The following is a 16136-nucleotide window of genomic DNA, read 5'->3' on the forward strand; positions in this document are numbered from 1 at the left end:
CTCTTTGAATATAAAAAGGTAATAAAGTCTAAGATATAAAGAGTGCATACTGGGAAGGGAGTTAATGTTTAGAAAATATATCTTTTGAGTATGTTTCTTCTGTTTTAAAATAGCGTTTAACATAACTGAGAAAGGAGCCTTCTACAGCATGCACCATGTGCTGTATAGTTTTCATTTAACATTCTCTGATAAGTCATGAAAACATAAAAAGAATGTAACTCTCATGGCAACCTAATATTTTCTTATATTCCTTCCTATGCCAAAATTTGCTTAATTATTTCTCTGTTTTTGGGCATAAAGATTATTCTCAGTTTTGAAAGGTTATAAACAATTCTTCAGTTAACATATTACTGTATAAATCTTTGTCATACTTCATGTTTCCTTAGTATAAATTTCGGAAATGAAATTACTGGCTCAAAGTGACTGAATGTTTTTAAAGCCCTTGATATATATTTTCAATTGTATCCGTTTCTATATCCACTGGTAATGTATGACTGTAATAAAATGCATTCATCTTTTTAAATGGTAACAGACAATAGTATTAAAAAGTTGTTTTATTTTTTTATGCTTGTGAGTACTAATGACATTGAACTTTAAAAATCTTGATTTATGACTGGAATAAGTGAGTCACAAAAAAATATATAAATGTCTAATAAATATATGAAAATATATTGAACTTAACAAGAAATTAATAAAATGAAAAGTAAAATAATATGCTGTTGCTAAGTCACTTCAGTCGTGTCCGACTGTGCGACCCCATGGACGGCAGCCCACCAAGCTCCCCTGTCCCTGGGATTCTCCAGGCAAGAACACTGGAGTGGGTTGCCATTGCCTTCTCCAATGCATGAAAGTGAAAAGTGAAAGTGAAGTCGCTTGGTCGTGTCCGACTCTTGGTGATCCCATGGGCTGCAGCCTACCAGGCTCCTCTGCCCATGGGATTTTCCAAGCAAGAGTACTGGAGTGGGTTGCCACTGCCTTCTCCAAATATGCTGTTAGGATGGTAAAAAATTGAAAAGAATAAGAGCCATGCTGGCCAGGCAGTGGGAAAAGTGCTGATAGTATTATAAAATTGATAATAGCGTTTCTAATTTGTCAGTGTTTATCTAAAACTTCATGTATGTATCCCTAGGTATTCTGTTCCTAAGAAGAGGTCTTAAAGTATCAAGAAATTTTTTTAATGTATTTGGGAGGATGTTTATTCCAAAGTTTTCCATAGTAATGAAAATTGGAAGTATTCTATGAAGCCCAACAATAGAAGTTTGATACACTATTTAATGACATACTCATTATACTTTACAGTATAATGAAAGATGTTATTGAAAGACGTCTTTCAAAAAACCTTTATTGAAAGCTTCTTTATGCTTTAATGCTTCATATAAAAGTAGTTCAAACTATAAAAAAAGATCAAGGAAGTGTACATATATATCAGAAAGGCAGAATAAAACACAAGATTCCATTTAAATACAAATGTAGATATTCATGTATGAATATTCTTGCTTGGAAAATTCCACGTACAGAGGAGCCTGGCAGGCTGCTGTCCATGGGGTTGCAAAGAGTTGGACAGGACTGAGTGCACATGCATACACACATGTACAAAGAAAATGCTGAAAACGATTTATTTGCAAATATTAACGATTGTGCCTGTGTAATAGGATTATGTTTTTACCTTTTTTTTTAAATTTTAATTTATGACCATGCTGAGTTCATTGCTGCACACGGGCTTTCTCTAGTTGCAGTAATCGGGGGCTACTTTCTAGTTGCAGTATGGAGGCTTCTCATTGTGGTGGCTTCTCTTATTGCAGAGCATGGGTTCTAGGTTTCAGAAGTTGAGTCACTTTGGCTCAGTAGTTGTGATTCACAGGCTCTAGTGTGGGTTCAGGAATTGTAGCGCATGGGCTTAGTTACTCTGCATAATGTGGGATCTTCCTGGATCAGGGAATTGAACCCGTGTCCCCTGCATTGGCAGGTGGATTCTTAACCACCAGGAAAGCCCAACTTGTTATTTTTTAAAATTATGAAATGAGTCATTAAATTTACCACGTTATGATCCAAATGAATAAAAATTACTTTACGTGAAATGTGACTAATTTGGTTAATATATTAACCAAAATATGGCAATATTAATTATTCATATAAACTAATAAGGAACAGCAACAACGCCTGTAATGATAAATCATCATAGGACATGAAGACGTAATAAATGGTTTAAGATATGCAAATGAATAGTTAATGTAGAAAAATGTTTGTTTATCATTAATTTTTCTCATTCTTTGTATTACACAGAGAAGGACAAGCCATTATTTTTGTCATTGATAGTAGTGATAAATTAAGAATGGTCGTGGCCAAAGAAGAACTTCGTACTCTTCTGAATCATCCAGGTACATGTGTGTGTCTTTCAGTCTGTGATGTCTATGCTTTGGGGTCATGTATGATGTTTTGTTCTTTGATTCAGCAAAACATGTTGTTAACACTGTATAAACTTATTTAAAATTGTTTTATTTTAAAGCATATTAATTATGTGGAATTTGTAATACCATATATATTTTTTTAAATTTCAAAGCCATTTGCAGGGTTTTCCAGGTGTTTGATCTTTATTTCCTGAAATTAAAAGTGCCCTTTTTTCCTGATCATGTAAATAATGTATCAGTGGCAAAGTAGATGACCAGAAAAAGAATGAGTGAAATTAAAAATTGATGTTTCAACATTTTAAAAATATTTTGGTTGCCATCTTTATGTAGATGTGAATGTGTAATCACAGTATTTCTGACATATTTATTGTGAGAATTCTTTTAAAACAGATCTTTTCTATTTTAAAATTACTGCCAGCCCTCCAGTTCCCTTTTAAGATAACTATTAACAATTTGGTACTTTATCTTTTGTACCTTTGCTTATAATTTCATATCATATATATATATATGCACAGATATACCAACATATATACACACACACCAGCATATACAGGTACCAAAGATATATACAGTTATCCCTTGGTGTCTATGGGGGATTTTTTTCTAGGATCCCTAAGGATACCAAAAGCTGTAGTTGCTCAAGTCCCTTATATAAAATAGTAGTATTTGCATGGAAGCTATGCACATCCTCCCATGTATTTTAAACCATCTCTAGATTGCTTATAATACTTAACAAAATGTAAATACTATGGCTCAGATGGTAAAGAATCTGCCTGCAACGCAGCAGACTCAGGTTTGATCCCTGGGTTTGGAAGATCCCCTGGAGAAGGGGTCTGCAGTCCGTGGGGTCACAAAAAGTCAGACGTGACTGAACAACTAATACAATGCCAACACACGGTAAATTCAAATTTTGTTTTCAGGAACTTTCTGTAATTTTTTTCCCTGAGTGTTTTCCATGCATGGTTGGTTGAATCTGTGGGTGTGGAGTCCGCAGATACAGAAAGCCAACCATATAGGGTTGGGGGCTATGAGGACTGTCATCATTACTTACTAGAACAGGATCATATTCTGTATACTCTTCTGCATCTTCCTATTCTCAAATATCACTGCATGGTGGAAATCCTTTCAAGTCAAATTGCATGTATACAATTATTCTTTTAATGATGCCTAGTCCATGGGGTCTCTAAGAGTTGGATACGACTGAGCAGCTTCACTTTCACTTTTCACTTTCATGCATTGGAGAAGGTAATGGCAACCCACTCCAATATTCTTGCCTGAAGAATCCCAGGGACAGGGGAGCCTGGTGGGCTGCTGTCTGTGGGGTTGCACAGAGTCGGACACAACTGAAGCAACTTAGCAGCAGCAACATGCATACCAGACCACCTGACCTGCCTCTTGAGAAATCTGTATGCAAGTCAGGAAACAACAGTTAGAACTGGACATGGAACAACAGACTGGTTCCAAATAGGAAAAGGAGTACGTCAAGGCTGTATATTGTCACCCTGCTTATTTAACTTATATGCAGAGTACATCATGAGAAACGCTGGGCTGGAAAAAGCACAAGCTGGAATCAAGATTGCTGGGAGAAATATCAATAACCTCAGATATGCAGATGACACCACCCTTAGGGCAGAAAGTGAAGACTCTTGATGAAAGTGAAAGAAGAGAGTGAAAATGTTGGCTTAAAGCTCAACATTCAGAAAACTAAGATTATGTCATCTGGTCCCATCACTTCGTGGGAAGTAGACAGGGAAACAGTGGAAGCAGTGTCAGACTTTATTTTTCTGGGCCCCAAAATCACTGCAGATGGTGACCGCAGCCATGAAATTGAAAGACGCTTACTCCTTGGAAGGAAAGTTACGACCAACCTAGATAGCATATTAAAAAGCAGAGACATTACTTTGCCAACAAAGGTCCTTCTAGTCAAGGCTATGGTTTTTTGAGTGGTCATGTATGGATGTGAGAGTTGGACTGTGAAGAAAGCTGAGTGCCAAAGAATTGATGCTTTTGAACAATGGTGTTAGAGAAGACTCTTGAGAGTCCCTTGGACTGCAGGAGAGCCAACCAGTCCATTCCAAATGAGACTAGTCCTGGGTGTTCATTGGAAGGACTGATGCTGAACCTGAAACTCCAGTACTTTGGCCACTTCATGCAAAGAGTTAACTCATTGGAAAAGAGTCTGATTCTGGGAGGGATTGGGGGCAGGAGGAGAAGGGGACAACAGAGGATGAGATGGCTGGATGGCATCACTGACTCGATGGACATGAGTTTGAGTAGACTTCGGGAGTTGGTGATGGACAGGGAGGCCTGGCGTGCTGCGGTTAATGGCGTCGCAAAGAGTCGGACACGACTGAGTGACTGAACTGACTGACTAACATGCCATACTCTGAATGTATCGTGGTTTATTCAGTCTTTCACTTGTTGCTAGATATTCCTTCCCTCCCACCCACCAGGAATTCTCAGTACTGCTGTGGAATTATGCATTTCTATCCTTGCTCATGCAGAAAGATTTAAGTGAGCTTTGTACCAGTACTTTTAGAAGAGGACTTTTAGAAAATGGTTTAAAAGAAATGTGGATTTGTTAGAATAAAAACAGAAATAGTATGTGGCCTTCTAAGAATTCTTTCTGCTTAACCACAATATCTTTGGTATTTTTATTGGACAACCTCAAGTTTATTCAAATATGTGGAGGGAAAACTGTCCAACCTGTGCTTTTGCTGTGACTTTTTCACTTTTAAAAACTTATCTTTTATCTGCGTTGAGAAGGCATTTTTGATTCCACATCCCCTTTTTGTTAATCTTTCCCCTTTCTCCCCCAAAAAGGTCATGACATTGACCAAAACATGAAATATGTCTTACAACATCTGCTTTAAATAAATACAATGGGAACCTTAATTTCCTCAACTAAAGCCTTGTCCATGTATCTATATATATACTTATGCATTTATTTTATAGGTTAAATTCCCAAAAAAGGGATTTCTCAGCTGAAATATATATTGAACTTTTTTAAAAATTTATATATAATATGTATTACAGAGAAGTGCTCCAATCTGAAGTATACAGTTCTGTAATTTTGACAAATGCATATATTCATGTAACTGTTCTTGTCTATATGCTCCCAGACAAGAAACAGAAGATTTTCATCACCCTGTAAGTTCTTTCATGCCCCTTTCCAATCAGCACCCCTACAAGGGGCCAGAAGAGCTACTAATCTGATTTCAATCTCCAAAATGTTGCCTTTTTTACAATTTCATATAAATGGTGGGAAAAGGTAAATACATTTTTGTGCCTAGGTTTTTACATTCAGTGTAATGTTTTGGGGAGTTGCCCATGTTGTTGTATGTATCACTTGTTTACTCCTTTTATTTGCTTTGTAGTATTTTATTATATGACTATAACACAGTTTGTTTATCCAGTGTTTAGTAATTGATACCTGAACTGTTCCTAGTTTAGGGCAATTATGAATAAAGTTGGTGTGAATATTTTTTGAAATATAATTGACATATAATTTTATATCAGTTTCAGGTATTCAGCATAGTGATTTGATATTTGTATACATAGTTAGCCTTTGAACAACTGGGATTTGAGCTGCACAGGTCTACTTACGTGTGGATTTTTTTCAAATAATGCCACAGTAGCGCTATATGATCCAAAGTTAACTGAATCCACAAATGTGAAACTGCAGATACAGAGGGCCAGCCATGAAGTTCTTCACAGATTTTTGAATGTGCAGAGGTCAGAACTCCAACCCCCACATTGTGCAAAGGTCAACTGTACTGTGAAATGATCACCACAAGTCTAGTTAACATCCATCAGGACACATAGTTAGAAATTTTTTTTTCATGTGATGAGAACTTTTAAGATATACTCTTGGCAACTTTCAAATACCCAATACAGTATTACTATCTGTAGTCACCATGGTGTACATTACATCTCATAAATTATTTCACGACTCGAAGTTTGTACTTTTTGACCCCTTTCATCCATTTCAGGCTCTCTCCACTCCAACCACCTCTGGCAACAACCAATTTCTTCTCTGCATCCATCAGTTTGTTTTCTTTAGATATTTTTTGTCTTCTTTAGCTTTCACATGTGAGATCATATGGTATTTGTCTTTTTCTGACTTATTTCACTTAGCATAATGGATTTCATTTTGTCATTTTCTGTCTTGTAATGGCCTCTTCTGATTTTGTATTAGGGCTGTAGAGACCTCGTAAAATGACTTGAAGAGCAGTTACTCCTCCTCTTTTTTTTTTATGTTTTGGATTTGTTTAGAATTGGTATTATTTCTTAAGCATTAAATAAAATCTACTAATGAAGCCATCTGGTTCAGGATTTTGTGTGTATGTTGGGGGCATGAACTGTAAATTCAATTTCTTTAAATGAGGTAGGGCTATTAAAGTTCTGTATTTCTTCTTGGGTCACTTCTAATAATATATAACCAAATCTGTTAATTTGTTAATTTATATAAGTTGTGAAATTTATTGGCATAAAATTGTATCATCCTCTCATTATCCTTTTAATGTCTTTAAGACCTGTATGATATTGCACTCATCTCACATGCTAGTAAAGTAATGCTCAAAATTCTCCAAGCCAGGCTTCAGCAATACATGAACCGTGAACTTCCAGATGTTCAAGCTGGTTTTAGAAAAGGCAGAGGAACCAGAGATCAAATTGCCAGCATCCACTGGATCATGGAAAAGCAAAAGAGTTCCAGAAAAACATCTATTTCTGCTTTCTTGACTATGCCAAAGCCTTTGACTGTGTGGATCACAATAAACTGGAAAATTCTTCAAGAGATGGAAATACCAGACCACCTGACCTGCCTCTTGAGAAATCTGTATGCAAGCCAGGAAGCAACCGTTAGAATTGGACACGGAACAACAGACTGGTTACAAATAGGAAAAGGAGTATGTCAAGGCTGTATTTTGTCACCCTGCTTATTTAACTTATATACAGAGTACATCATGAGAAACGCTGGACTGGAAGAAACACAAGCTGGAATCAAGATTGCCGGGAGAAATATTAATAACCTCAGATATGCAGATGACACCACCCTTATGGCAGCGAGTGAAGAGGAACTAAATAGCCTCTTGATGAAAGTGAAAGAGGAGAGTGAAAAAGTTGGCTTAAAGCTCAACATTCAGAAAACAAAGATCATGGCATCCGGTCCCATCACTTCATGGGAAATAGGTGGGGAAACAGTGGAAACAGTGTCAGACTTTATTTTTGGGGGCTCCAGAATCACTGCAGATGGTGATTGCAGCCATGAAATTAAAAGATGCTTACTCCTTGGAAGAAAAGTTATGACCAACCTAGATAGCATGTTGAAAAGCAGAGACATTACTTTGCCGACTAAGGTCCCATCTAGTCAAGGCTATGGTTTTTCCAGTGGTCATGTATGGATGTGAAAGTTGGACTGTGAAGAAAGCTGAGTGCCGAAGAATTAATGCTTTTGAACTGTAGTGTTGGAGAAGACTCTTGAGAGTCCCTTGGACTGCAAGGAGATCCAACCAGTCCATCCTAAAGGAGATCAGTCCTGGGTGTTCATTGGAAGGACTGATGCTGAAGCTGAAACTCCAATTCTTTGGCCACCTCATGTGAAGAGTTGACTCATTGGAAAAGACTGTGATGCTGGGAGGGATTAGGGGCAGAAGGAGAAGGGGATGACAGAGGATGAGATGGCTGGATAGCATCACTGACTTGATGGATATGAGTTTGGGTAAACTCCGGGAGTTGGTGATGGACAGGGAGGCCTGGCGTGCTGTTCATGGGGTCGCAAAGAGTCAGACTGACTGAGCAACTGAACTGAACTGAATGTGTCTTTTAAGGCTACTGTTTCCTTATTGACTTTCTATGTGAATGATCTGTCCATTGATGGAAGGGGGAAGTTAAAGACCCCTTACTATTATTGTGTTGCTGTCAATTTCTACATCTGTTAATATTTGCCTTATATATTTAGCCTCTCCTATGTTGGGTACATACATATTTACAACTGTCTTTATCTGCTTGAATTGATCCCGTGAGCACTGTCCTTTAATGTCCTTCTTTGCCTCTTTTTATAATTTTGTTTTAAAGTCTCTTTTGTCTGATACACGCATTGCTGCCCCACCATCTTTTTCATTTCCGTTTGCATGAAATATCTTTTTCCATCCTTTCACTTTCAGTTTGTTTCTTTGTATTTGAAGTGAATCTCTTATAGGCAACTTATGTATGGGTCTTTTAAAAAAAATCCATTCAGCCATCCTATGTCTTTTGACTAGTCCATTTACATTCTTATCTTCCTTCTATAATATTTCTGTTTGAAGTTTTCTTCCTTTGTGTTGACAGTAAAAATGAAACAAAATGTTTGACTCTTTGCTAGGTGCTGTTCAGTAACTGTTTAATGAGCCCTCCACTGCCACCCTCATCCATCTTTGGTTTACAGTTCCAACAAGAGGGCAGATAATCTTACTTCACTTGTAGCTCATCTGGTAAATACTCCACCTGCAATGAGGGAAACCTGGGTTCAATCCCTGGGCTGAGAAGATCCCCTGGAGAACGGAAAGGCTATCCACTCCAGTATTCTGGCCTGTAGAATTCCATGGACTTTGCAGATAACCTTAGGAAGAAGTGTATTTTAAATTCTGTTATCACTTAAATATTTGCTTGACAGTATATGCCTTTAAATGTTTATGTATGTGTGATATGGGAAGAAGTGATTGGAAGACAATTTTAGTGGATTTCAGTTTTAAGGATTTTGGAGAAGATAACTCAAAAAGCTAGAAGTGTGATGATAGTCTTATTTTCTCTTTTAGATATTAAGCACCGTCGAATACCAATCTTATTCTTTGCAAACAAAATGGATCTTAGAGATGCACTGACATCTGTAAAAGTATCTCAGTTGCTGTGTTTAGAGGACATCAAAGATAAACCATGGCATATTTGGTAAAGTCTTTTATTTACATTTCATTTTATCATTCTGAAAAAATCTCCACCTTCAGGGTTTTTTTTACAAGCTCACTATATAAGTGACTTAACATGGTAGGATGAAAGGTAAAGATTATGTTTTATAAAATTGTAGTGTTGCAGGTATTCAGTAATATATTATTGTTAAAACCTTTTCAAATCTTTTCAGGGATGGAAAAACTAAAACAACTCTTTAAAAGAATTAACTTAACCAATCTGCTTACTTAACCAGCTTCAACCACACTAATTTCTTTTCTGCACATTGAATCAACCAACCACAGTTCCATCTCAAGGCATTTGCACTTTCCCTTTCTCTGAATTATTCTTTAAAATAATCTTCCTGCTTACTATTGCACTTTCTTTAAGAAAGAGACCTCTCTTGATAATTCTCTGAAATATTACATATATTACCCCCATCTCTTGTGTTTTTTTCCCTTACTTTGCTTTATTCGTCTATTGCCATATGACCTCTTCTTTTTTCTCTTTTCTCTTTTATAGTCTGTCTTCCTATACTAGTCCATTAGTACCATGAGACCTGGAATTTTGTTGATTTTTTTCACTCTGTAACCCCCAGAATAGTAACAATGCCTGTTTACCAGGTACCTAGTCATAGGTACTTAGGAGATACACAATAAATACTTGTTGATATGAATAAACAGAAATATAAAAATCTATCTTATTTGGACATACTGTAAAACTGAACTCTTAAATAATTGGAGTCTGATATTATCATACATTTTTATTTGGAAAGCAGTTTCTTACTAATATATTTAATTCCAGTGTGTTTTTCTGCCAAAATATTCTGATGAGGATAACCAGAAGTTATATATTAGATAGTATTTTAATGCCTACTGCTACCTTATGTTACCCTATGAGGGCTTCCCTCATAGCTCAGTTGGTAAAGAATCTGCCTGCAGTGCAGGAGACCTGGGTTCAATTCCTGGGTCAGAAAGATCCCCTGGAGAAGGAAATGGCAACCCACTCCAGTATTCTTGCCTGGAGAATCCCATGGGCAGGGGAGCCTAGCAGGCTACAGTCCATGGGGTCACAAGAGTCGGACACGACTTAGCGACTACACCACCACCTTATGTTACATTAAGCTTCCTTCTGTTCACCCCTGCCCCCACCTGTCCCTGGCCCCCACCTTCTCCTCTATAGAGAAAGGCTGAACACAGAGGCAAAGACAGCAAGGAAAGAAGGAAGTGGTAGAACTCAGAGGAAAACTTTAAGAGCTAACCATGGTGCTGAAAGAGTAATACTATAGCACTTGAGAAATCCCTTGAAATTTTTCAGTACCTAAGGCCACATATCATGAGTAAAACCCTCCTTACTTTGGAAATCAGAGGGAAAATTAGTGTTTACTAAATTATTCTTTAGTTGGAATTTGAGGTTCTGTGGTATTTTGTTGGTAAAGCAAGGAGGGATTTGGTGTAGAGAACTATCTTAAGATAGAACCTTTCTGTTTTTGTAAATCATACTTAAAATGATAATATCTAAAGTAGAATAATTTAATTTTTGCCCTAAGTGTGCTGACTACATTAATGGAAAGTACAACATTCAAAATATGGGTCAATTCTAATTAGTAAAAGATGTAGTTTTCCTCTTAATATTGAAGTAGAAATTAATTTTGCAAATGGAAAATGTCTTTCTCCTTAATAATTAGCTATTGAATTCTGTTAGTTTTATTTATTTAATTGTGACACCTTAACTTTTTTTAATAAGAGAAAAAAATAATATCTGATGCTATAAGGATATGGACTTAGAACATATTGCCAGTTTCTTTATTTTCTGTACAACTTGTAGAATAAGGCTGAGTTTTTCTTTTAAGTTTGTCTAAAATTTTGACTTCTTAATTCAAACTGGACATCTCACTAAGTTCCAATTAGTGTTTCACTTGTTAAGGTTTTTATTTGAACTAAAAATAAATTCCTCCTTTAATTTTGGAGAAAAAAATTTAATGTTGAGTGGTACAGAGATAAAATATTGCATCTCTCTTGCTTTAGGTACAAATAAATTAGGATAGTAAAGGAGAGATTATAGAGAAGTATAGTCTGGAAATTTTTTTTGGTTTATTTTTTCCCGTTTTACTAAACAGATAGTCAACTCTGATTTTCAAGTCTGATCCTGTTTTAATTCTTCCCATGTGTTCTTTGACTAAGTCCCTGGAGTGATACATGTTTGCCTTTGCATTTTTACTATCTTGAGAGGGGGACAGATAATAAAAACATCAGTTGGGAAGGTGAAAAAAAAAGTAGATAGTAAGAGAAAGAATAATGAATGTGCTCTTCCTCTGAGATATAATTGAAGTCAAGAAGCAATTCACACAAAGGTTTGAAGGAATGACTTTTCCAGATAGAGAGGCCAGCAAGTGAAAAGGCTCTTGGATAAGAATGTGCCTGATGTTGTCTGGAAACAGCAAGAAGTCCTTGCTGGCTGGAACAGAGAGGCAGGGGGAAATTGTAGATGAGGCCCCTGAGATATAACCAGGGGCTATGTCACATAGTGCCTTGCAGAAAATGGTGAAGACTGTCTTTTATTCTAGTTATGAGTCTTATGATTTATTTGAAATGAAAGGTAGGATTTAAATATTTAGGAATTATTAGGAAAGATGCAAGATTTTTAGAAATGTAGTGACACCTCCACCAAAGGAGAAGGGTTTCTTCATGGCCCTGTGCTCTTATATGGGACTAGAAGTTTGTGATAAAAGTCAATACGTTGATCATTCTTGATAGAAGTATTTCAGTTAGTGATGTTTTGCTATTAATAAAGGTAATCCATAGTTTACTTTGAATAATTCCATATCTCATGCTATTTATTTCTGTCTTCCTATTTTAAAATAATTCTATGATGAGTCATGTTCTTGGTCCAATAAATAATTCCTTGAAAGTAATTTCTCTTTTGATTAGAATCAAATTAACTGTTTTAAGATAATTTAGTACATTTTAAAATCATGCTTCAGCACACTAAAAGCAATCTTAATCATACAGAAAATCTAATTATGTATACTAATTGTTATTAGGTAATTATATCAGTAACATGTTATGAGAAACTGTCAATGTGAGTCTCAGAAAAAGATTATTTCATACTCAAAAAATCCTCTACATTTTATTGTTTTAGCTTATATAATTTAATTTTTATTATTTATAAAATAATGTCACAATAAGGATTTAGGCTTACTTACTTACAAGAATGGAACGACAGTGAAAAGACTCTGTGTTCAATGTTTTATATGCATATCTCAAATATTTAATTCTTATAATAATCACATGAGGCCAGTGGTAATATTTCCCCATTTTCCACAAGCAAAAACTGAAGGCCAAAGAGTTAAACAACCTATCGAGGTTTGTAAAACCAATAAATATAAAACTGTGGTTGAAGTCTACTGGGATTTTTTTATTTTGCCAGTTTACCAGACTTACAGTTACAGATTTATACCTTTTAGATATCAATTTTCATTTCAAATAAAGTCACTCTATCCTGTGGTTAAATTACAACCCAAGTAAAGCATTTCTAATAAAAAAATGTTATTGAATCATTGAGGCTGGTAGGGGAAAGTAGGATGGTGTGCTCTACAATCCCATTACTGAGAGAATAGCTCAAAGTGTGTTTTGTTAATGCCAGTCCAAGTAATATTCCTAGAATAGTAAGATTTTAATGATATATTTTTATAAATGTCCATATAAATTAATGAATGGTTTTCTCATGTCTTGATCCTAAACACTCAGACTTTTATGTCCTATGTATATTCAGTTTCAGTGCTTAACCAGTTTTGCTCAGATACGTTATTAAATATATTAATTTGCCATATGGCAAAATTATAATTATTTATTCTTACAGTTTTTTGATGAAACGGCTATTTTTCTGTTGGTTTTATTTCAGTGCTAGTGATGCCATAAAAGGAGAAGGATTGCAAGAAGGTGTAGACTGGCTTCAAGGTACATCCTAAAAAACTGCATCTTCAGCCTTTATTTTCTTTCCAGTCACATTTCTGTCCTTTTTTACATTTTATTTTTATTATATCACTGCCTTTTTCCCTCTTGTTTCCATCTACTTCTGCTATCAGAAAATACAATACAGTAAGTATCCAATGCCTTGTTCCATTTACTTCAATTACATTTTTATAAAGGATTTATTTAAATAAAAAGTACTTATATCAATATACATGACAACTCTAGAATATAATTTTAATTTATAGCAATAAGTTTCTGTCAGATCTAGTAATAGAAGCACATTTGAATTTGGGGATAAATTTTAGACCTACTGTCAATAAATTCTTTGTGGCATGTGTCTTTCAAGCTCCACATATAGCTCCATTTATACATGGCATGTTTCTACAAATTTTATTACTCATATTAGTACTGTATATACTGGTATTCTATTAGTGTTTCTGTATATCACAGTTCTATATGTTATTCATCAAAATAGCCATCACAGTTGGTACAGGCTTACTATACCAGATCTATCATTTTCCCTAAGGTTACATTGTCTACAAGACACAGGAATGGCCTGAAGCACTGTGACCCACACAGAGAAATAAAACGTGAAAGTGCATGAAACCAAGTTCTATAAGTCCTTCTTGTTATAGGACCCTGAAGGTCAAGCAAAAAATTTCCATTTTTGAGCAGGACAGGGGATGATTTCTTTTAGGAACCTCCCTGAGAGGTTAATGAGATTAACTTGTTAATTCATGAGCTGTGGTCTTGTGGCTATAAATTTAATTTCTTCTACACATCCTTTTTATTCCAGGTATATGTGATTTTTTTTTTCCTCTACTGTATGTCATGGTGGATCTAAGAGTAGCCTGCTTACCATACATAAAGAGACATAATATTTCTTTAGTTCAATGTACTAAATGTATATCTAATAAATATTTGTGTTATTAGTAAAATGTGGTGTTCTAGTTAACTACACAGACTTGTATTTTTGTTTCCCTCTTTTGTGTTTATATAGTCATCATGCCATTTACCATTACACTGTAAAGAACCTTCTAGTTACATTTTACAATTAAGTGAAACTTAACTGAGAACCTCTAAAAGTTCTCAGAATCTCTAGTGGGATTTTTCTTTGAACACAACAATTTAGTTTTTCAGACTGTGTAAAGAAGTGATCAAAGTGACCATTTTATGGGACTGATTCCACATAAAACAAATAGATTACAAAGGAACATTCTAGAGAAACGTATTTTCAGCCTTTATTTCTTATTTTAAGTACTTATTATTGCTCACAGCAGAGATATAGTGTGAATGGAAACCCACAGTTGTTCATAATAAAAAATACAATGCGCAATACTTAACTGAAAGTAAGTGATGGTCATCCGGATTTTAAATTGTACATCTTTTTATTTTGTCTGTAACAATAAGGCCACTAGGTGTCAGTAGTGATCCAACATCACAATGCCACTTGCCAACTCTAATCTAATTTTGTCATTGATATTTCTTTGTATCTTAACTCCCGAATCTTTATAAGAAGGATACATTATTGAAAAAAAAAGTTGTGCCCTTGTGTTGCCATAGTATTTTATATAAACTTTACAATTCTCTGCAAGGTAAGTAGTAGTATCCCCATTTTATGTGGGCAGCAGGATGTAGAAGTAAAAAACACTTGGACTTCTGAGTCTGTCAGATATATTCCACTACTTGTTAATTATTAACTAATATCTTTATATTATACAGATAATTTTCCTCATCTATAAAATTAAAAAATAAAATATCCAAAATTGCCATACAGATTAAATGAAATGCTCTATGTATTAAAGTGCCTAGCTTAAGAAAGCACTCAAAAAATGTTCAGTTTATCCTTTTATGTAACTTCTCTGTTTAACAGAAGAGGAAACTTAGTATGCAGATTTAAAACTATGTCAGTTTGGTTTTGAGTAGGAGATCCTTTGTTCATAATTTCTATGTTATAGTAAATAGTTTATATTTTTGATGCTCCTGTCTTTGGATTTGAAAACAGGTAAAAATCTACTTTGCAAAATAAGTAGCAGTAAATTTAGGAAACTAGTCTGTGCCTCTTCTTGTTAACTTACTATCAAGAAGTTTTTCTGTAAATCTTTGAAAGATGTTCTGAACTTAAATCTCTTCATTTTCCTTGCAAAATTCTGAAATTTCCTAACATCATAAACAAGAAGGCTCTGGTTCATTTTGGACCAATTTAATTTATTTTAAATTTAAGGTTGAAAAACTGAGGATAAAGTATTAAATGACACATTTTGTGCCATGATTCTATTCTCTTTTGGAGGGATTGTCAATTACGGCCCAAAGACAAGATGGCATAAGTAGACTATTAAGTATTTTTAAAAACCACCAGAGGATATATAGAAACTATCGCAGAAGTGTAAGTTGTTTTCTAGCTCCGAAACTAAAATATTTATGAAAAAACAAAACATCATTCCACATGACTCATGAAACTTATTCACTGAGTCACTTTATCTTATGGGAAAAGTTTATAATGCTTCCAGTTTTTATATAAGAATTTTATAAACTATGTATAGGGACATTCCATTGAAAAGCCAAGGATTGGACACACACTTAGTTTCATCCCCTCTTCAAATCTCACTAAGAGTGAAGAGACTGAGGACAAAAAGAATGGGAGTGACAAAAATGGTAACCAAATTTTGAAGCCAAATATGTGATGAATATTGAATAACTTAACAGACTTGAGAGAGTGGAATTCTAAGCTAGCACTGGCTGCTGCTGCTGCTAAGTCTCTTCAATCGTGTCCGACTCTGTGCGATCCCACAGACAGCAGCCCACCAGGCTCCCCCGTCCCTGGGATTCT

The 16136-nt window shown here is 35.2% G+C and overlaps 1 protein-coding gene across 2 annotated transcripts in view; it reads left to right on the forward strand.

The window, feature by feature from the left end:
- Positions 1-16136, forward strand: part of ARL6 (ADP ribosylation factor like GTPase 6) — a 35808-nt gene that overhangs the window by 14581 nt on the left and 5091 nt on the right. Inside the window, exons 5-8 of one of the 2 annotated variants that reach the window (XM_018055650.1) lie at positions 2284-2378; positions 9206-9335; positions 13236-13291; positions 13420-13432. In XM_018055650.1, the coding sequence (XP_017911139.1) occupies positions 2284-2378; positions 9206-9335; positions 13236-13291; positions 13420-13432 (294 nt within the window). The remainder of the gene's footprint in view (positions 1-2283; positions 2379-9205; positions 9336-13235; positions 13292-13419; positions 13433-16136) is intronic. The other variant, XM_018055720.1, reaches the window with a different exon arrangement.

The sequence above is a fragment of the Capra hircus genome, chromosome 1 (assembly GCF_001704415.2).
Source record: "Capra hircus breed San Clemente chromosome 1, ASM170441v1, whole genome shotgun sequence".
Taxonomy (NCBI): Eukaryota; Metazoa; Chordata; class Mammalia; order Artiodactyla; family Bovidae; genus Capra; species Capra hircus.